General features: G+C 42.5%; 1 protein-coding gene and 1 pseudogene across 3 annotated transcripts; both read right to left on the bottom strand.

Annotated features, from left to right (window-relative positions):
* Positions 1-620: 620 nt before the first annotated feature.
* CHAMP1 (chromosome alignment maintaining phosphoprotein 1) lies at positions 621-13,942 on the bottom strand. 3 transcript variants are annotated; one of them, XM_054447134.2, is made up of 3 exons: positions 13,618-13,942; positions 6,698-6,820; positions 621-4,156 (listed from the first exon to the last, which is right to left on the bottom strand). In XM_054447134.2, the coding sequence occupies exon 3, from the start codon at positions 4,099-4,101 to the stop codon at positions 1,660-1,662; it is 2,442 nt and encodes an 813-aa protein (XP_054303109.1). In that variant the 5' UTR covers positions 4,102-4,156; positions 6,698-6,820; positions 13,618-13,942; the 3' UTR covers positions 621-1,659. The 3 variants fall into 3 exon arrangements, with proteins under 3 accessions (XP_054303109.1, XP_054303110.1, XP_054303111.1); XM_054447135.2 differs by having other exon boundaries at positions 621-4,109; XM_054447136.2 differs by having other exon boundaries at positions 621-4,153; positions 13,618-13,926.
* Positions 13,943-19,650: 5,708 nt separating this feature from the next.
* On the bottom strand, positions 19,651-22,386 carry LOC129011840 (galectin-10-like; annotated as a pseudogene).
* Positions 22,387-22,413: the final 27 nt, after the last annotated feature.

Below are 22,413 nucleotides of genomic sequence, written 5' to 3'. Positions count from 1 at the left end.
ATGTGGTGGCACACACATGTAGTCCCAGCTACTCAGGAGGCTGAGGCACGAGACTCCCTTGAACCTGAAAGGCGGAGATTGCAGTGAGCCAAGATCACACCACTGCACAGCAACCTGGGTGACAGAGCAAGGATCGATCTCAAAATAAAAAATAAAAGAGAGATTTGAGTGTGGACACAGAGCCAAACCATATCTCTAAATATTGTTAAGCTATCCCAATGGGCATATTAATAGGGAAACCAGCGGGTGGGGAACTAGGACAAAACTGTTCCTTGTTAAAAAATGTCTGGGAATAGCTAAATTAAACCCAGTACAGCATCTCAATCCTGGCTACACATCAGAATCCTTTGAGATTAAATGCCTCACACTGTTTAGAGGCAGGCAGGATAGGCAACCACTAGAATTAAAAAACCTTTCATATGAAAGGATGAGATTTTTCACATGCAGTCCTCCCTATACAAGCATTTCCCTAACTTACTTGACCACAGAACTTGGAGAAAACACAGCTAAGAAAATGCTGCTCCAGATATGAAAACTCCTATGTTGAAAACATGGAAATAATGGATTTGTGTATCATGCAATGAAAATTACACAAAAGAAAACACACATGAAGATGTTGCTGACATGAAAGCCTTTCTTTTTAATTTGGTTGATACACATTTGACAGAATATTTTAGAATAAAATAATCCATGAACAGGTACAAGGTATTTACAGTAACATAACTGAAAAACATAAAATCGATATATTTCTTTAACAGAAATGTCTATAAAATTTTCTACTGTGAATCTGGAAGACTTTCAGTTCCTACTTATCAACCTGGTCTTAAGCCCCAACAGGTGACATGTAAGGCCCAGGAGTAGAATATACAAACTCTAACACATTTGGCAATTAAGAATCATCTATTAGTGTGAGCTGGCAGGCGGTGGGTGGGGGGTGGGGATGGGGAGGGAAGAACCAGATCTTAGGGTAAGATACAGAATGGAAGACTCCACTGAAAACAACTATGGACAAGAAAGATCTAAAATCACACTTATCTTTCACTTGTCTCCTGTGGGAGAAGGCTGCAAACTATTTTAAAGACTTACTCAATTTTTCCCATTAGCAGAAAATCAGCAACCCTGAGACTGCAACATTTCATGACATAAAAGCTAATAAACATCTAGAAGCTGATTAAGATTTATAAACTAATTTTACATCAGATAGAAAATAACTCTTATGATTTAAAAATACATGTAAGGAAACAAAATTTCTCAAATTTGTTTTTCATGCCTAATTCTTAAACATTTCAACTAATATTTTCTATTGTCTGAAATTAGTTCCACACACAGATATACTTTAACTGAATGCTTTGAGTACAACTTGCTCTTGATTATTAAATGGAATGCCTACTTCCTTGTATTATTATTCATACATATTTAAAAGAAATGAGAAGTTTAATCCATCTGGACTATATAGAAATTTATTGATTTACAAGATAGTCACATAGACAAAGACCAAAAAAAAAATCAAATGCTCATTCTTAGTAACACAACTGAGACAGTGAAACACGGTACACTATACATGTCATCTACTGATCCAACTAGGCTATTTGATAAGCTATACTTACAAAGAACGGTTTCAACAAACACCTTTGTAGACAAATATTCACAACTGTGTTATCAAATTTGCTGCTCCTCCAGTGGCGGTTCAAGAGCTTCCATTAGCTTTTTATTTGCCTCTTCATTATGCCGGCTTTGACAATGAGTTAAATGTTTCTTAAAACCTCTTGGGAAATTTGATTCAAAATTACAACGTGGACATTTAAGTAAGCTTTGCCCATGGGCTGCTACATGATTTTTAAGGAGAGATTCCAAAAGAAAAGCCTTTCCACAAATTGTGCATTTGTAAGGGCTATGAACATTATGCTTGTTAACCAAATGATGCAAAACAGCACCTTTTTTCATAGCACGACAGCAACAAATTTTGCAATAATACTTTCCTTTTCCACGCTTCATATATTTTGCAATCTCCTCTTCAGAGATAAAAGCTTCTTTTTCTTCAGTAAACTGTAGCACATTTCTAGACTGCTCTGGACTAGTCATGTCCATTTTGTTCTCTTTGCTAAAATCAATGGATTCCACATCAACCTGCTCTTGATCACTGCTTGATTCCTGGCCCTTAATATCCATTGCATCCAAATCTGTTTTTATGTACTCACTACTACTAAGCTCAGCGTCTGAGCTCTCTTGGTTGTCTTTCTTGAGCTTCTTTGAGGAAGGAAATAAAGTATCTTCTAAGAGTTTCTTAGGTGAAGCTAGAAGTTCTTCCTGAACCAAAATATCACATTTTTGATCATCTATGGCATCTATTTGTAGTTCATCACCAAGCTCAACATCCTTCTGTGATTCTGAGAATAGAGCAGATTTGGGGAGTTCAGGGAAAAGGGCATGCTTCCGGGGCTCTGGAAAAAGGGCACGTTTGCGTGGTTCTGGAGAAGCAGGAGGGGCTGTTTTGGCAGGCTCGGGAAACAGGGCAGGTTTTCTAGGCTCATTATCAATAGAGAGAACAGGCTTCCAGATATCTGAGGCTGCTTTGGGGGACTCAGATGGCCCAGAAGGACCTGGTTTTCGGGTCTCAGGGAAGACAGGTTTCTGAGGCTCAATAAAAAAGGAAGACTTCCAGAGATCAGGAGAACCACCACGGGAACTTTTCTGGGACTCAGGGAAATCAAGTGAAGCAGGAGAAGTTTTCCGCTGATCAGGAGAAAGCTTCCAAAGATCTGGTGACCCTGAGGGTTTTCTGAGCTCTGGAGATCCTGCTGGACTACGGATCTCTGGGGATAGTGGTGGCCCGGGTTTGCGAAGCTCTGGAGACACTGGGGGAACTGCCTTCCAATGTTCAGGAGACAATGTGGGAGCTGTCTTTCGGAGTTCTGGTGGGCCAGACTTCCATGACTCAGGAGATGCAGGGGGAGACTTCCAGGAGCTGGGTGAGACTGATGAAGATTTCCAGGATGCAGAAGACACAGATGATGGAGTTGGTTTCCAAGGTCCAGGAGATATAGAAGGAATTGGTTTCCAAGGTCCAGGAGACACAGATGGAGCAGGTTTAGCTGGCTTCCAAGGTCCTGATGACGCTGAAGGACTGGATTTCCAAGGCCTAGGGGACCCAGGTGGCCCTGGCTTCCAAGAGCCTGGTGACACAGCAGGTGCTGGTCTCCTAGGCTCTGGGGAGACAGCAGGGAATGGCTTCCAAGGTTCAGGAGACTCTGAAGGGGATGGCTTCCTTAGCTCAGGGGAGGTAGTCCGGGCTGACTTCCGAGATTCTGGAGATGCAGCTGGGGATGGTCCCCAAGGTTCTGGGGAAGCAGCTAGAACTGGTGACTCTGGAGATGAGGCTGAAGGTGGCCCCAATGTTTCTGGGAAATGAGAGTGCTTCTGGGGTTTGGGATTACTAAGAGTAGCCTTTACTGGCTCAGGAGATACAGGGGCAAGTTTCTGTGGTTCTGGAGAAGGAACAGGGGCAGGTTTCTGAGATTCACAAACAGGGACTGGTTTTGGAGGTTCAGGAGAAGAAACACAGGCAGGTTTTGAAGGCTCAGGAGAAGGAAGAGGTGTCTGTAGCTCAGGAGAAACAACAGAGCCAGGTTTCTGAGGCTCCAGGGGAGTAACAGGAGTAGGTTTTGGCGATTCTGGAGACAAAACTGAACCAAGTTTCTGTGTTTCCATTGAAAGGGCAGGTATGGATTTTGGTTCTGCTGAATTGCAGGGTATTTTCTGGTGTTCAGGAAGAGGAGGGCTTTTCACAGGATCTGTTTCTTTGTTCAACTGATTTTTTGGTTTATCATTCCATTTGTCTGGGGATGCGTGTTTGGATGTGATGTGATAGTATACGTTAGAGTACATCTTGCTGGTGAAGAAGCATTTATGGCAGTGAAATAACTTTGCACTTTTCTGGTAAAATATCATTTTGCCTAGCCCACCAGCATCCATGTCATCACAAAATTCTGGATGGATGGTACCCATATGTATTTGTACATTTTCATAGTCTGTGCCTCTGAAACTGCAATGGTCACACTCCAAACGTGCTGATGGTTTACGAAGTTCCTGGAATACTTCCATTCTTCTTTCTGTTACCAACACATACGGTTATATTCTTTAAAAACTTTCAATACTGCTGCAATAAAGTAGGAATAAATTATTTTCATGAACTGTAATTCTGAATAAAATGCTGTCAGTCCATTCTATAACTGCATAATTTTAAGTCTAGAATGGTGCGTGCTTTGATAGTATCTCTAGGGAGAATTTGAAGAAAAAGGAGATATAGAACAGTCCCAGGCACTCTGCTAGGAGTTTCACATACACCATCTCATTTACTCCTAATGATATGACTCAACTATTATTTTCACTTACAGATGAAGAAACAGGTTCAGAGAAGTTACATGACTTTCTCTGGTCCAGGCTATAGGACTATCAGTGATCTGAGCCTGACTCTAGAATTAGCTATTGCATGTGCTTTATACTTTGACTCTCAAACTCCAAGTACAAAAGTCCTCGGCACACAAAGATGAGTGAATATCAAAATTAAATCTTGGCTATTTAAGGATGAACAACAGACTAAACCTTTTGCAGAAAGCACTTAATAAATTAAATCTAGCTATAAAAAGATGACTTTAAAACATGATGCTGGCTTGATTTCATGTCAACATATTTTGTAACGTTTAATCTATCCCAATATAGTATTTTATTAATTCATTTAATAAATAAATTACTTTGTGTCCTACAATGTTCTAGGCACTTAGGCTTAAAGCAGTGCTTTGCAATATGGCGTTCACAAGTTGGGAAGATAAGGTGGAGAGTGATGTAGAGAGGCCGTTGGAAAAGACATCTATGCATGGGACATTCCAGCAGAGATCCTGAATGATGTGAAGGCACATACCAAGCAAAGGGCAGATCAGAGGACACCCCAGCAGCTGGAACACAGTTGCCGGAAAACATGAATTTAAAAAAATTGTAAACCAGTCTTCTTAAGTAGTAAAAGGAACAGAAGCTCACAGTTAAAAACACATTCACACAGTACGAGATACAGTGTCAGTCCCCGGGGGTAGCCAGTGTACTCATGTGTCCTGGAAGAAATGTCCTAAGCATATATTGATCAACACACATGCTTTACACAAATGGGATATTAAACATTATCTGGCAACTTACTCTCATTTAGAATTTATCTCTAAGACATTTTTACATATGGAGTAAGCACTGACTTTCCCTGTACTTATCTTTGCATGTGAGGGTATTTCTGCAGGGAAAATTCCTAGAAATGGATTACTTGGCCAGTTGTGTATAAAATTGATACATTTTACCAAACTCTCAAAAACTTCTATTACTGCGTAACAACAGTGTATATGAGATACAATTTCCTATAAATTCCTAATCCTTGCTACAACCTAGGTAAAAGCTAGTATTTCACTATTGTGTTAATGTGCTTCTCTTTAATGAGAAAGACTGAACACCTTCCCTTATTGATGGTAATGATATTTACTGCTCCTCAAAGAACAGTACAGATTAGAAATGCAGGTTCTCCCTTTATTAATTACAAAACCATTAATTTAAAAAAATGTATAGGCCGGGCACGGTGGCTCATGCCTGTAATCTCAGCACTTTGGGAGGCCGGGCAGGCAGATCACGAGGTCGGGAGATCAAGACCATCGTGGCCAACATGGTGAAACCCCATCTCTACTAAAAATACAAAAATTAGCCAGGCATGGTGGCGTGCGCCTGTAGTCCCAGCTACTTGGGAGGCTGAGGCAGGCCAATCGCTTGAACCAGGAAGTCAGAGGTTGCAGTGAGCTGAGATCATGCCGCTGCACTCCAGCCTGGTGACAGAGCAAGACTCCGTCTCAAAAAAAAAAAAAAAAAAAAAAAGTATTAACATTTCTAACTTTCATAACTTGTTTTTAAAGATGTTCTCACTGACAATACTGTTTCCTAACACTTTTATCCAAGGTGTATCATTTGCCTTTTTTATTTTTTGGTCTAAAGCTAAAAAGGTGACAGATACTTGAGGAAACAAACACTTTTCTTCGGAAACTATTTACTCTTTCTGAATTGCCTGCAGTTATCCTGTATTTTAGAAAATTGTTTTGGGGCCAGGACTGTAACAAAACAAAAATAAATAATTCAGTACTGAAGAAAAATCTCTGAAAATGATCTTTAACGTACAAACGTAATTGAATACATGGAAAAATAATGGGTTAACCATCCATCTCAGAGCCCATTGTTAAATAAAACTAGAAGACTTTAGGGGAAAATGCAGGATATGTCTCAATAATCCCATGCGGCTATAACTGGCAATAATGAACAGCCAAGCTAATATTAAAGAGCACTATATTACATACTGTAATTACAATAGCGACTAAGAGCTCAGGTGTGCTGGGTTTGAGTCTAACTCACCTACCATTCCCCATTCCTCCCAGCCATCCCTCCTCTTCCCGCTGCCTACCACCAGCTCTTCAGGCCAATCTCATACTTAAATCTAAACAGAATGCTACAGAATTCACTTCTCATATCCCAAATTATGTATATCTAGCACGCAACACACATTATATCCATAAGGGCATGTACACTTTTAGAGATTTTCCTCAAGAACTCCAAGTATTTTTTTTTTTAATTTTCTCTTCATAAAATATTCTCCTAAGCATGCTTTCCCTACTAGACTTACCTGCTGTCTTACTAGACACCTTAAAAGTGGTCTTCAAAAGGCAGGCATTCTACATGGCTTTTTGACTAACCCACAGCAAATAGCCTATAGTATATGAAGAAGAACAAAGATGAGAAGTTGAACCTGGAAAAAAAAAAAAAACAAAGAAAAGTAATCAACACTACATCTGTGATCGTGTGTGTCCCCTGTAATGAAATTCTGTGTATTTCTCTCACCATCCTGCCCTAACAGTGAGAGGAGTCCAGTCCACTAAGCCTGCTTACTTTTTTTTTTTTTTTTTTGAGACGGCGTCTCACTCTGTCACCCAGGCTGGAGTGCAGTGGCCCGATCTCGGCTCACTGCAAGCTCCGCCTCCAGGGTTCATGCCATTCTCCTGCCTCAGCCTCCTGAGTAGCTGGGACTACAGGCGCCTGCCACCACGCACGGCTAATTTTTTGTATTTTTAGTAGAGTCGGGGTTTCACTGTGTTAGCCAGGATGGTCTCGATCTCCTGACCTCGTGATCCGCCCGCCTCAGCCTCCCAAAGTGCTGGGATTACAGGCGTGAGCCACTGCGCCCAGCCCAAACACTTACTTTTATGAAATGACACCAAAGACTACAGTACATACCACTCCTGACACCATCCTTGTCTACTTTCTCTTTAATGATCCACTATGGAATTATGCCCGTGTGTGTAATCAAATCCTTCTCAAACCCACCAACTAACTTCACTTCTCTGATAAGCACTCAGAAGACTGCTGGTGTGACTACTGACTATAACAATGGCTGACTTTTGTCAATTATTGATATTACACAGCAGAATGCCAAATTAACAGGCAGTGGAGGAAGGGACACCACAACAAACAGGACCAAGAGGCACAAAAAGAAAGGACTCTGGGAGGAGCAGGATGGCAGTGTCCTGACCCCAAGGAAGAACACATGGACCTGCTTCAGTGATTGCTCTGCCCTCTTCTCTTCCTGCATGCATTTCAAAGATAAAGCATCATGGTGTGGGTGAGTCTGCTGACAAGAACAGAATGCGATAAACTGGCCATGCACAAGCTACACAACAGCTCATATTATGCTTCTGATTAGCTCCAGCACATTCATCTACCCCTTCTCTATCCCCCACCCCATCACTGCTTTAATTCTGACATCTGAACTCCCTGCCACTAGTCTTTCTTCCAACCCATTCATCGTACAGCTACCAAACCTGTCTTCCAAACAGAAGCCTAATGTGATCTGCCTGTTCACATTTCCTCCAAGTCAACTAAGACACCTACAGTATACAATTTGAATACGGCATATAAAGCTCTTCACAGTCTGGCCCATGACCAGACTGCATTCTCAAAATACTGGCCCACATGTAATTCCCTGACTATTCCAGCGTCTGGGCCTTTGTATAAACTATTTCCTCTCCTTTACACTCCCTGTCTTGCCACCCAGCCATCAGGCAAATTCCTTCATCCTTCAGGCAGGACGGCTTTTTAAGTGAGCTGTCTCTCTGTAAACACAGGGACCTGGTTCCATCCAGGACTTCCCCCATATGCCAAAATCCACACGTACTCAGGTCCTACAGTCAGCCTTGTGGAATTCCCATATATGAAAAACCTGCCCTCCATATAAATGTCTCACATTCTGTAAACGCTCTTTTTTATTGGCATTTGGTTGAAGTTCAAACCTGTTATTCATGGGTCAACTGTACTGGCCAATTCCCCACTTCCTCCCAATCTTCCTAGAAGCCCCAGCTGTATATCTCACCCTCTGGCACTACAGCCTGATACCACCAACAGGATGCCAGCTCCTGGAGAGGAGGGACTATCCATTTATTCACCTCTGGAACCGCTGCACATCCCTGGCACACAGTATGTGCTCTGTTCAATCCTAACATTCTCTCAATCTTAGATTCACAGGATTTTAAAACTAGAGGAAACCTAAGCTACCATCTAGTCTCAAAGTCATAGGATTTGGGGGTAGGAAAAGACCTCAGGGATCATCTACTTTAAAACTTCAATTTATAGTTAAGGAAACTCAAGCTTGACATTAAACAGCTTGCCCAAATCAGACAAATGATCAGTATCTGATGAGAGAATAAAGTTCTGCTATCTGTCCAGGTTCTTTCTAGATATACACAAACTAATACAGTGGAATTTAGTAAGATCTTTTAAAGCCTGTACAATAGGCCAAAATAAACAAGATGAAACAAACACTTAGAATCCACATTATCAAGTGCATGTATACAGGACTATAGAGAACTATATCCCATATTCTGCACTAGGCAGAGTACACCATGATCACTGTCCCCAGCTCTGGGCAGGAAGGACACTTTAAGAGAGTCTCTAACAAACTAGGGAACATAAAAAAAAAAAAAAAAAAAAAGGCAACCAGGATGGCAGATGGCCCTTTAAAAAAAAAAAAAAGTCATTTACGAATACAGACATTTAACTTCCAAAGGGGAAGAATTACAGATAATATATGAGCTATCCTAGAAGTGACAATCAGAAGCTAGCAGGAAAAGAATTGTGGCTTAACACAGTTTACAATCTACTCTATCATGAACTAGAACGAGTTCCTTTGTCAGGTAGGAGTACTCCATAATTAGAATCTGATGATCAGGCTGGGTGTGGTGGCTCAGGCCTGTAATCCCAGCACTCCGGAAGGCTTAGGCAGGTGGATCCCTTGAGCTCAGGGGTTCAAGAACACCCTGGGCAACATGGCGAAACCCCGTCTCTACAAAACATACAAAAATGAGCCGGGTGCAGCAGAATGCACCTGTAGTCCCAGCTACTCGGGAGGCTGAGGCAAGAGAAATCGCTTGAGCCTGAGAGGCAGGGGTTGCAGTGAACCAAGACTGCACCATTACACTCCAGCCTAGATGACAGAGTGAGACCCTGTCTCAAAAAAGAAAACCAAAAAAAAAAAAACAAAAAACAAAAAACTGATGATCAGCATAGGACTAGAAGGATCTTCAGAGGTCTTGAGTTCAACCTCTTCATTTCATAACTGAAAAGACTGATGATGAGGGAAAGAAGTGACCTGTCAAAGATCACAACACTGAGGTCAGAGGAAACAGTTTTTTTTTTCTGGTTTTCTCAATTCTGGTCTCTGCTGTAACAAAATGCTGTCTTTCCCACAGTAGCAGAATGATCCACGAAGATGTTACAGAATTCAGTCCCAGAATTCAACTTTTAGCCAAAGCCTAGAGAGCTGGGCGTCCTTCCAGCTTTAAGGTTCTAGCAAAATTTCTTCCTAAATTGAAGAACTCCTAACCCTAACTAAAAATTAACTCGGAATTGTCCAGATTAACAAAAATTTCTTTTTGTCTTTGAGACAGATTACATCTCGTCTCTAAAAAACCTAAATTCTAATCATTGGTGCTCTGCCAGTCTGTCACCCAGTATTCTTCAATGCAATGTTATGCCATATGGTGTATCATACCTATTTCCCATCTCCCATTCAATTTCTTCTTTGAAGTCTAACACCACTGATCATCTTTTAAAATACATCTGATGTATAGTTTTTTTAATTAAAATTCAATATGTAGAACATGTTTAAAGCTAAATGGGTTCTATTAGTCTATACACACTAGCATTGTTCTTTATCTTAGCGGACGTTTTCTCTTTTTTAAAGACAGGGTCTCGCTCTGTTGCCCAAGGTTTTGGTGCAGTGACACCATCACAACTCACTGCAGCCTCATACTCCTGGGCTCCAGAGATCCTCCCGCCTCAGCCTCCTAAGTAGCTGGGACTATAACATGCCACCACATCTGGCTAATTTTTTTTTTTCTGTAGCAATGAGGTCTATGTTGTCCAGGCTGGTCTTGAACTCCTGGCCTCAAGAGATCTTCTTGCCTTGGCCTCTCAAAGTGCTGGGATTACAGATGCGAGCCACCATGCCTGGCCTTTAAGAAATTAATAAACTGGGCGGGCGCAGTGGCTCACACCTGTAATCCCAACACTTTGGGAGGCCAAGGCATGTGGATCATTTGAGGACAGGAGCTCGTGACCAGCCTGGCCAACATGGTGAAACCCTGTCTCTACGAAAAATACAAAAAGTAGCTGGGTGTGGTGGTGCACACCTATAATCCCAGCTACCTGGGAGGCGGAGGCAGGAGAATCGCTTGAACCCGGGAGATGGAGGTTGCAGTGAGCCAAGACTGAGCCACTGCACTCCAGCTGGGCAACAGAGTAAGACTCCATACTCGCCCCCAACCAAAAAAAGAAAGAAATTAATAAACTAATTTTCCAAGTAGTTTTATGTTTGAAGAAAAACTGAAGAGAATGTACAAGAATTCCCACCTATCTTCTTGTCCCCAGTTTCTCCTACTACAAGCTGAGGATCCCTAATCTGAAAATCTGAAATCCGATTATGCTCCAACATCCACAACTTTTTGAGTGCCAAAAGGAGCACTTTAGATTTCAGATTAGGGATGTTTAACCAGTAAGTACAATGCAACTATTCCAAAATCAAAAAAAAAAAAAAAAATCCAAAGCACTTCTGGTTCCAAGCATTTCGAATGAAGGATATTCAACCTGTATTAACACCTTGCATTAGTGTGAGACATCTGCTACAATGATGAGCTAATATTGATTTATTAAGTAGTCTATAGTTTACACAAGGAGTCATTATTGTTTATTTATTTATTTATTTTTTTTTTGAGAGGGAGTCTCGCTCTGTCACCCAGGCTGGAGTGTAATGGCGCAATCTTGGCTCACTGCAATCTCCACCTCCCAGGTTCAAGCGATTCTCCTGCCTCAGCCTCCCCAGTAGCTGGGACTACAGGCGTACGCCAACATGCCCGGCTAATTTTTTATTTTTAGTAGAGACAGGGTTTCACCATATTAGCCACGATGGTCTCGATCTCTTGACCTCGTGATCTGCCCACCTCGGCCTCCCAAAGTGTTTGGATTACAGGCGTGAGCCACCGCACCCCACCAAGGAGTCACTTTTCATGATGTGCAGTTCTATCGGTTTTGACAAATGCATAGCATCATGTATCCACCACAAATAATTTCACTGCTTAACATCTTCCTGTGCTCCTGACAACCACTCATCTTTTTATTGCCTCCATAGTTTTGCTTTTTCATGTGTATTTTTTAAAGAGTGGTAAAACAGAACATAAAACTTGCCATTTAGGGCCAGGCGCGGTGGCTCACGCCTATAATCCCAGCACTTTGGGAGGCCAAGGTGGGCGGATCACCTAAGGTTGAAAGTCAGAGACCAGCCTGACCAACATGGAGAAACCTCGTCTCTACTAAAAATACAAAATTAGCTGGGTGTGGTGGCAGGCGCCTATAACCCCAGCTACTTGGAAGGCTGAGGCAGGAGAATCGCTTAAATCCAAGAGACGGAGGTTGCAGTGGGCCAAGATCGCACAACTGCACTCCAGCCCAGGCAACAAGACCGAAACTCTGGCTCATTAAAAAACAAAAACAAAAACAAAAAACTTGCCATTTAGGCCGGACGTGGTGGTTCATGCCTGTAATTTCAGCACTTTGGAAGGCCGAGGCGGGTGGATCACCTGAGGTCAGGAGTTCGAGACCAGCGACCAACATGGAGAAACCCCATTTCTACTAAAAACACAAAATTAGCCAGGTGTGGTGGCAAGTGCCTGTAACGCCAGCTACCTGGGAGGATGAGGCAGAAGAATCCCTTGAATCCGGGGGCGGAGGCTGCAGTGAGCCAAGGTCGGGCCATTGCACTCCAGCCTGGGCAACAAGAGCCAAACTCCATCTCAAAAAAAGAAAAAAACTTGCCATTTAATCATTTTCAAAAGCACAATTTAGTTAGTTTAGTACTAAAACGTTGTGCAAACATTACCACTATCCACTTCCAGAACTTCTTCACCACAAACAGAAACTCTGTACCCATGAAACAGTAACTCCCACTCTCCACTTTCAATGCTGGTCATCTCAATTCTGTGCCTGAGGGGGAATCATACAGTATGTCTTTTTTGTGTCTTATTTCACTCAACATAATGTGTTCAATGTGCTCGTTTATATGGTATAATGTGTTCATTTATATTGCAGCATGTATCAGAATTTCATTCCTTTCTAAAGATGAACAATGGTCCATTATATGTATATACCATAGCTTGCCTTTCATCCACATGTTGATAGACATCTGGATTTCGAATAATGCTGCGATGAACATTTGTGAACAAGTATCTGAGTCCCTGCTGTCAATTTTGGGGGGTATAAACCTAGAACTGAGGAACGACTACCAATTTCCATAGCTGCTGCACCACCCTACTTTCCCACCAGCAATGCACCCAAGCTTCAATTTCTCCACGTCCCCAACACTCATAATTTCCCTTTTTTTTAACAGCCACCCTAACAGGTGTGAGGTGGTATCTCATTGTGGATTTAATTTGCATTTTCTTAATGGTTAGTGATGTTGAGCATCACTGCACGTGCTTATTGGCCATTTGTCTCTCTTCTCTGGAGAAATATCTATTCAAATTCCTTGCCCATTCTTGAACTGGGTTGCTTTTTGTTGGTCAGTTGCATCTCTTCTTGTATTCTAGACACTAAGTCTTTATCAGGTTTATGATTTACAAATGTCCTCTCCCACTCTGAAGGCTGTATAGCGGATTTTTAAACAGTAATAATGACAGAAGAGGAGGCAGTCTAGAACTAAAACAGAAAGAATGGCTTTCGTCTTGTGCTGCCCCCAACTTCCCAATGGTTTCAAACGCAACGTTTCCAGCCTCGGCAGCGACTGACACCGGGCCTCCCCGCTCCCTGCACAAAGACGCACTCCCGCCCGGGTCTGTGGGGGCGGGCCCTTCCCGCCGGCCGTGTGGGAGGCGAGGCAGCGCAGGCCCCCTTCACTCGGACCCGCGGCTTCCCGGGACCGGCCCCGCCAGGTCGGCGGCCGACCCGGGGCTCGGGGATGCAGGCCCCAACCACGCCCCTCCCCCGCTCGCTCTCCCTCCTCACCGGTCCGGCCGCGGGCGGCGTCTAGTGGGCGAAGGACCGCGCGGAGGGCCCGGCTCGCGGTCGCGGGCGGCTCCGCGAGGCCCTGCAGCGCAGCGGCCTCCCGAATGGCGACTGGACGCAGGAGCCGGGATCCGGGTGCGCGAGCGTGCGCGCTCCCGCGGGACGGGCGGGGGCTGACGGGAAGCAAGTTTGGCGCCGCGCGCCCTCCCGCGCGGGCCAATCAGATCGCCGATCGCGTGGCGCGGCTGTGCCAAAAGTGCGTGGGCAAAACTAGCGGCTCGCGCGGGCCTTCAGAAGGGCTGCGCGCCCGCCCCGCCCCGGAAGTGCCGCACGTGCCCACTCCGCCTCCGCTTCCCGCGCGCGCCCGGGCCCTGGCTCCGGGCGGGTTCCGCCGCGTCTGGCCTGTGGCCTCCCGCCAGGCCCATGGAGCTGCCCCGGCCTGTCGCCGCCGTGCGGATCTCTCTTCCTTTTCTTGCTTTTTTGATTGTGTGAATGAATTTATTAGGAAAAAAAGAGCTGGACCTGCCCCATACATTCTCAGGGATATTACTGGCATAATACCTATGACAAAAGTACAAGACAAAGTTGTTGGATGACAGTAAATATTCCTTTTCGCATCACCCCGCCTCCACTGAAAGTCCCCATTCCCAGAAGTTATCTTCTTCGTTTTTTGTTTTCAGTTTTATGAATGTTACAATTCTAATTAAAATGCATGCACCTCTAATGCTGATGCCATCAGTCTATATGCTTTGAAAGACTGAAATTAGCTCACACTGCTCTCTACCTTTGTACCCTTCTGAAGTTTTGCTTGTTGCGAATTTCATTTTTGTGTGTGTGGTGAAAATAAACTATAGAATGGCCGGGCGCGGTGGCTCACGCTTGTAATCCCAGCACTTTGAGAGGCCTAGGCGGGTGAATCATCTGAGGTCAGGAGTTCGAGACCAGCCTGTCCAACCTGGTGAAACCTCGTCTCTGCTAAAAATTCAATATTAGCCAGGCGTGGTGGCGGGTGCGTGTAACCCCAGCTACTAGGGAGGCTGAGGCAGGAGAATCCCATAGAACCTGGGAGGCGGAGGTTACAGCGAGATCGCGCCACTGCACTCCAGCCTGGGCGACAGAGTGAGACACTGTCTCAAAAAAATAAACAAATAAAAATAAAATCCACAGAATTTACCGTCTTAACTATCTTTACGCGTACAGTTCAGTGGTGGTAAGTATATTCATAACACCACCATCCATCTCTGTACCTCTTTCATCTTGAAAAACAAACTGCATTACATGTTAACTCTCGGTTCCCCTCTACCTTCTACTTTCTGGCAGTCACCATCCTACTTCCTGTGTCTCTGAGTCCGACTACTCATAAGAGTGGAATCATACAGTATTTGTCTTGTGACTGACTTATTTTACTTAGCAGAACATTCTCAAGGTTCATCCATGTTGTAGCACATTGTGGAATTTCCTTCCTTTTTAACACTGAATACTATCCCATTGTATGGATATGCCACATTTTGCTTATCTGCTCACCTGTTGATGGACCTTTGGCTTGCTTCCCTATTCAAGATATTGTGAATGATGCTTTGACATTTTCAAAGAACCAATTTTTGGTTTCATTGGTTTTCTCTATCGTTTCCTATTTTCTATTTCATTTATCTTGGCTTTAATCTCTATAATTTCCTTCTTTTTGCCAGCTTTGGATTTAGTTTTTCTTTTTATAGTTCATTAAGTTGTAAAGTTAGGTTGTTAATTTGAGATTTTCTTGGTGTTTGATGTATTTATAGCTATAAACTCCCCCTTTAGCATTGCTTTTGCTGTATCACAAAAGTTGCTATATTGTGTTTACATTTTCTTTTTTTCTCTTTTCTTTTTTTTTTTTTTTTTTTGAGACAGAGTCTTGCTCTGTCGCCCAGGCTAGAGTGCAGTGGCGCGATCTCGGCTCACTGCAAGCTCCGCCTCCCGGGTTCTCGCCATTCTCCTGCCTCAGTCTCCCGAGTAGCTGGGACTACAGGCTCCCGCCACCATGCCCGGCTAATTTTTTTGTTTTTTTTTTAGTAGAGACGGGGTTTCACCGTGTTAGCCAGGATGGTCTCGATCTCCTGACCTCGTGATCCGCCCGTCTCAGCCTCCCAAAGTGCTGGGATTACAGGCGTGAGCCACAGCACCTGGCTCTACCTCCCTTTCATGCAAAATTTAGGATCCTGTGTTAATTTCCGGAATGATTCTGATTTCTAGGATTCAAATATCAATATTAAATATTTTAGGATTTTTCTAAGTTTTGTTTTTGCAGCAAAATTGATTAAATTTAATAGATTTCTTAAAAAAGTATCCACCTAGTTACAAGCTTTTAAAAATGCCAATGAAAACACTTTGTAAACTGTAAATGTTAAATGCAGAAATGAGAGGATCTTTTATTTTCTCTGAATAGCAAAGATTTACTGATTGAGAACTTTTTGAGATCCTGACTCTTACTATGAAACAGGTTCGTTGTGGCTGCAGGACCTAATTTGAATGGCTGCTTCAGTTGTTTTTTCCTGAAGTGTCAGAATGAGTTGATGATCCCAAGAGACCTATCCCAATTGAACGCTGAACAAAACTCTAGCATAAGGCAACTCTTGGAAGCCAAAATCTAGACTATGATGGGGCAATAACTCTGGGTCTTTTTCATTGATGTTTCTTCCGTAAATAACGACGAAATAACAAAAACCGAAACACCCTCTGCTATTACTCTGAATTGAAATCATGTAAAAAAAGGTATTGTAGTTATAGAATATTAAATAGTTCAAGATGAATAATGCAAATAAACTCCCAATTTGGCCTTTTGAAAGGTTCCCAGTATATTGCACTAAACTTGAAAGTAACCAAAGAAAGCAGAAATAACTCTCATAAAATCCTGTACTAAAACCAGACCCTTATGGACTTTCAAAATTTCACTTAAGGATCTATTGAACATATACTTCTCAACAGTTTATTTAGATGTTTTCTCAACCTATACTATGTTCCAAGGGCCACACTTGAATCAGGGAATGGGTAGAGGCAGGTGTATACAATTGCAGTAGAAAGTGGCAGCTTGACAGCCTTTGAGGAGGAACCGCAAACTCATTAGCTGAGATGGCACTGAACTTTGTCATTTGTCATGTGTATAAAGAATAACAGTGCTGAGTGTCTGCACATATTCAAAACCTACATAGAATCATGTTGTCAAATGAAGCAGCCAAAATCAGACTGGCTTTCTGTCAGAAAGTCAGACTTAATTTTTCCATTCAAATTGCTGCATTAATATGTATTACAAGGAACATAATAAAAATTAGAAATAAATTATTAAATGCTTCCTGTAACAGAAATAATAAAAGCAGTCCAGCTTATAATTTAAATCTAATATAATCAACTTAGCTACTTTATAATAAAAAGGACAAACTATTCTGCTATTTCTACTTAATTTATAATACTGCTAAATAATGGGAACTAAAATAAGTTACTTAATGGGAAGTATGACAAAATGGAATTCCTCCTGAGTATCTAGCTCTGTTTTTGGGCTTTCGGAAGTGTCAAAGTATAGTTCTCAAAAGTTAAACACATGACTCATACGAATATAAAGTGAACACATATCAGAGGATTTATTTCATTTTGTATTTTTTTTGAGACAGAGTCTTGCTCTGTCGCCAGGCTGGAGTGCAGTGGTGCGATCTCTACTCACTGCAACCTCCACCTCCCAGGTTCAAGCGATTCTCCTGCCTCAGCCTCATGAGTAGCTGGGACTACAGGCACTTGCCACCATGCCCAGCTAATTTTTGTATTTTTGGTAGAGACAGGGTTTCACCATGTTGGCCAGGATGGTGTCAGTCTCAGAGGATTTATTTAACTCATTCATGAGGGAATCCAGAGGAGGATGAAGCTAGTTCAGAAGGTTCATAAAGCTGAGTACGTGCAGCCACTAGAAAAAGTGGAGTCAAATGGCCAGTTAGAAACAAAAGTGATTAGGATCCTACAGGGAAGCACAACTGCCACCTTTGAGGCCATCATACAGAAATCACTCACATCTCTACTGGGCAAAAATCCATAAGGAAACATGTAATGTCACAGTGTGGGCACAAATGTGGGTCAACCGTTAAATAATCCTAGCTTGTCAGACATGACACAGCCATGCAATCACTCTTTTTGGCCTTATTTCCGAGTTTTAGACATTTTTTTAAATAGGACTGAAAAATAAAAATCAAATATAAAAATTAGAATCAAGTCCATTAATATTTTCTTAAAAAAATTTTTTTTTTTTAACCATTCACTAGCCCCAGTTTTGGAGGGAGGAGAGGATGCCCAGGCCCCAGAAGCCTTTGCTGATGGGCGTGGTGCTCTTCCTTTCCTCTCAGGCAGAGCAGCAGGCTTTGCTGAAGGGCAGTCTAGGTCCACACGGCTGCCAAGGGTGGCAGACGGGCACTGACTGCTGCATTGCAGGCACTCAATCAATGCTAGCTGAGCACCAGTGAGCAAGTGAAACGCAACTGGGAGCCTGGTGCCGGCCGGCAGTGCAGCTAAGTTCTCATATGGCCAGTTTACCGTGTAAGTGCAAAGCCAGCCTCAATCAATCCTGCTACACTCTCATGAAAGGAGCAGCAGAGGGCACTTTGTTTCAAGCAGGCTGCCCAAGAACTATGGTCACCTGCTCTGCTGGTTGAAGAAAAAAAAGCAGGAGTGGTGAGCATAGAAACCAGCCTGGCCCTGGATACCGCTTGTGGTTGCAGAACTGCAGAGAGAGCCCATGGCGTCTCTCCTGCCCAACATTGTGTACCAGGTGTGCAGCCAGGCTCCCTCTCCGAGCAAGGACTTCTACCACCTGCCATCACTAAAGCTGAGGTAAGGCACTGGCAAAGCTAGAGACCTACAGCTTTAATGCTGGTTGAAAACATACTTTCTCCTGTTCTGGGAATGGCAAGCACAGTCGCTGAGAGGTTTGGCTGTGAAGTCAGACCAACCTACTTTAGAATTTGCCTCTATAACTTACTGTGTGCGCACATGCTTGAATGTGAACTTGGGCAAGCTACTTTCTCATATGTTTGCATGCAGTAGAACAATAGTACCCACCTTATAAGCTTGTTTTGGCATAAGACAGCATGAAGTGTTCAGAGAACTTAGTGCTAGCACACTGAACAGAATCAATGTTAGATGCCATTATTTTATACTGATTTAATTACAGTAACAAGAACTCTGACCATTAATAGAGAATACTTACTTCATAGGATGAGTATCAGGACCCAATAAGAATAAAAGATTTGAGAGACAGTTTGGGGAAACAGGTAAGGGGATAGGCTTAAAGTATGATTTTCAGAAAGGCAAAAACATCCACTTGAGAGGCTGAGGTGGGAGGACTGCTTGAGGTCAGGAGTTTGAGCTGCAGTGAACTATGATCACACCTGTAAATTGCCACTGGCCTCCAGCCTGGGCAACACAGCAAGACCCCAGCTCCATAAACATGACTCACAGACACAGAATGAACAAGGAACATATATCAAAGTTTGAGCAACTTGCAAATGAGGCTGTTTCCAAAATACATCCTATAAAACCTAAGGGTAAGTTTTTATGTGGTTTCATCCTAATAAAGTGTGCAGTAATCATTAAGACAGTTAAAACCTGTTTCTACCAAATGTTTCCCAGTTGTAGTCATTCTTTAACCAATTAAATATTTTATTTCTGGCCGGGCACAGTGGCTCACGCCTGTTAATCCCAGCACTTTGGGAGGCCGAGGTGGGTGTTATCACCTAAGGTCAGGAGTTCAAGACCAGCCTGGCCAACATGGGGAAACCCTGTCTCTACTAAAAATACAAAAAATTTAGCCAGGCGTGGTGGCGCACGCCTATAGTCCCAACTGCTCAGGAGGCTGAGGAGAGAGGATCATTTGAACCTGCGAGGTGGCAGTTGCAGTGAGCCGAGACTGCACCACTGCACTCCAGCCTGGGCAACAGAGTAAGACCCTGTCTCAAAAAAAAAAAATTTATTTCCACCTTCCATTAGTTAAAAAAGTTATAAACTAAATGCTAAATGCAATTAATTTTCAGCAGTATATACTTTAATGTTTTCTTAAATACATGTAAAACACTTCGTCATGTTGTAAAACAAAATTATAACTTTAAAAATCAATCTTTTCATTATTCCCAAAAGCCCCATGCTACAGTTTTACATATTCATACACATATTTACTGAAGAAATAGAACTCCCATTATACATGGCTGGCCTCACCAGTAACTCACACATGTAGCTGAACATTATATTGTATTATTTAAATTAGGTAATGAGAAACAGACTATTTGCTCTATATAATTTTAATCTTGACTTTATTGCATTTTCCAGAAATTGGATGAATTAAATCTGCAATCCAAGGCTTTGGCAAATACGCATTGAACACTTTATAAAAATATTGCACTGACAAAGATGTGCTGAAATCACTGCTAATCCCCCAAACCTTTCTGAATATGTCAGATTGAGCTGTTTCTCTCCAAGAGTGGAAAAGCAACAGGTGTAATTATAGTTAGCTGATAAGTCCTGGGAAACCTTTTATATTTACTTTTCAGAAATAGAGAAACTGGATGATTTTAGTGATTGAATAACAAATCCTTTTAAAAGTTAAGTGGTTCCCAATCATTAGCTTTCAATAAAATTGAAAGAATTATGAGATGGTACACCATTAGAAGTAATACTGATTATAGATAACTGAACATTTTGCAATATAACTTGAAAGAAAAAAATTTTTTTTGAGATGGAGTCTCACTATGTCACTCAGGTGGGAGTGCAGTGGCACAATCTCGGCTCATTGCAACCTGTCTCCCCAGTTTAAGCGATTCTCCTGCCTCAGCCTTCCCAGTAGCTGGGATTACAGGCACGTGCCACCATGCCCAGATAGTCTTTTTGTATTTTTAGTAGAGACGGGGTTTCACCATGTTGGCCAGGCTGGTGTTGAACTCCTGACCTCAAGTGATTAGCCTGCCTCAGCCTCCCAAAGTACTGGGATTACAGGCATGAGCCACCGCGCCCAGCCAGAAATTAAAGAATTAAGTGGTGTTAACAAAAATCCTCTGTTCCTTTTTACTATGTGAGCAAGATTTCTCAGTAGTTATATTAATAAAATTAAAAACTGGAATAGAATTGTCCAACACTATCTTATTCTATTAGTAAAAGGTATCCAACTCATCCATTGATAGATAAACCAACTGGGAAAATACATCCCCATCCGAGATGAATTTTCTTTTTAATGCATTATTACTAGAAATTTTAAACATTCAAGGAAGACAGGGTAATATAATGGACTCAACAGTTTTATCAGCTATCAACATTCTGCCTGAGAAACATAAAGAACTTCATAAATGCAAGGTACTGTTATTTAAGCAATCTAGAAATTCTTAAAGATCACCGACTTTCCAGTGTGAATATGGCTTTATTTTACAGATAAGATATTCCCTTTGTGAAGAAGCATGGGCGTATGTGTTTTTAAAATCCAGTGTTTTTTGTTTGTTTGTTTGAAGTTTGGCAAAGTTTTAATAAGCAAGAGTAAGGGTTGAAGTGAGGAGGAATTATGCTGTTAGCTGGCTCTGGGAATCCCATGGCCACACAGTAACGGGTTCCTTGTCAACAGGAAGTCTGGTTATCACCCTCAATTGCAGTCACTCATTTTGGTCAGGGAGACATCTCTCCACACTTGCACCATCTTCACAGACTCAGGCAAGATTCGATGGTCAAAGCTCTAAAAGCATTAGCCATCGACCATTACCTGGTACTTATTGTCCAGCACCAAGATGCTCAGGTCAAATTCTTTGCCATTCTGAAAGGGCATATTTTTGGATTTCATCTCAGGCTTCCAGGCCCCATTCTCACGCTGTTCATGACCACACAACGGCCAAAGAACACTTGGAAATGGAAGGTGGTGTCTGAGTCTTCATTCATCCTGGTGTGGAAATCCACCTGCAGCTGCGGTTCATTGATGAAACAAACAACTAGTCTCCCTTTAATGTCAAGTAGAACCAATAGACAAGAGCACAGCTTGTGTGTGTGGCACAAGTAGTTGTGACATTGTTGTCTCCCTCTGGGTGGTGCTTCTGAATTGTGTTTAGTATTCTTTTTCCTTTTGTTTTTTTTGAGACGGAGTCTTGCACTTTTGCCCAGGCTGGAGCGCAGTTACGCGATCTTGGCTCACTGCAAGCTCCGCCTCCCAGGTTTATTCTCCTGCCTCAGCCTCCTGAGTAGCTGGGACTACAGGTGCCCGCCACCACGCGCGGCTAATTTTATTTTTTTTTATTTTTAGTAGAGACGGGGTTTCACCGTGTTAGCCAGGATAGTCTTGATCTCCTGACCTCGTGATCCACCCGCCTCGACCTCCCAAAGTGCTGGTATTACAGGCGTGAGCCACCATGCCTGGCCCTGAATTTTTTTTTTTTTTTTTTAAAAGAGTGGGTGGGTGAGTTTGCTTGTCATAACCTAGTGTTTTGTCTTTCTCTCTCGCTCTGATAGTTAGGGCAGATGTAGACAGTGTTTGTTTAAGAAAAATTAGCCAGGTGTGATGGCGCACACCTGTAATCCCAGCTACTCTGGAAGCTGAGGTAGAAGAATTGCTTGAACCCAGGAGGCGTGAGTTTCGGTGAGCTGAGATCACGCCGCTGCACTCCAGCGTGGGTGACAGAGTGAGACTCCATCTCTAAGAAAACAAAAAAAGATTCTCTAAGTCATTCTCTGTCCTTTTGAAAGTCTGTGTAATATTTACCAGTAAAATATTTTAAGGCCTTATCTTTTGGAATTTTTTGCACGTTTTTGACAGCTGCT

The sequence above is a fragment of the Pongo pygmaeus genome, chromosome 14, assembly GCF_028885625.2.
Source record: "Pongo pygmaeus isolate AG05252 chromosome 14, NHGRI_mPonPyg2-v2.0_pri, whole genome shotgun sequence".
Taxonomy (NCBI): Eukaryota; Metazoa; Chordata; class Mammalia; order Primates; family Hominidae; genus Pongo; species Pongo pygmaeus.
The sequence above is the reverse complement of the archived record's forward strand: the minus strand, read 5'-3'. Positions and strand labels throughout refer to the sequence as shown.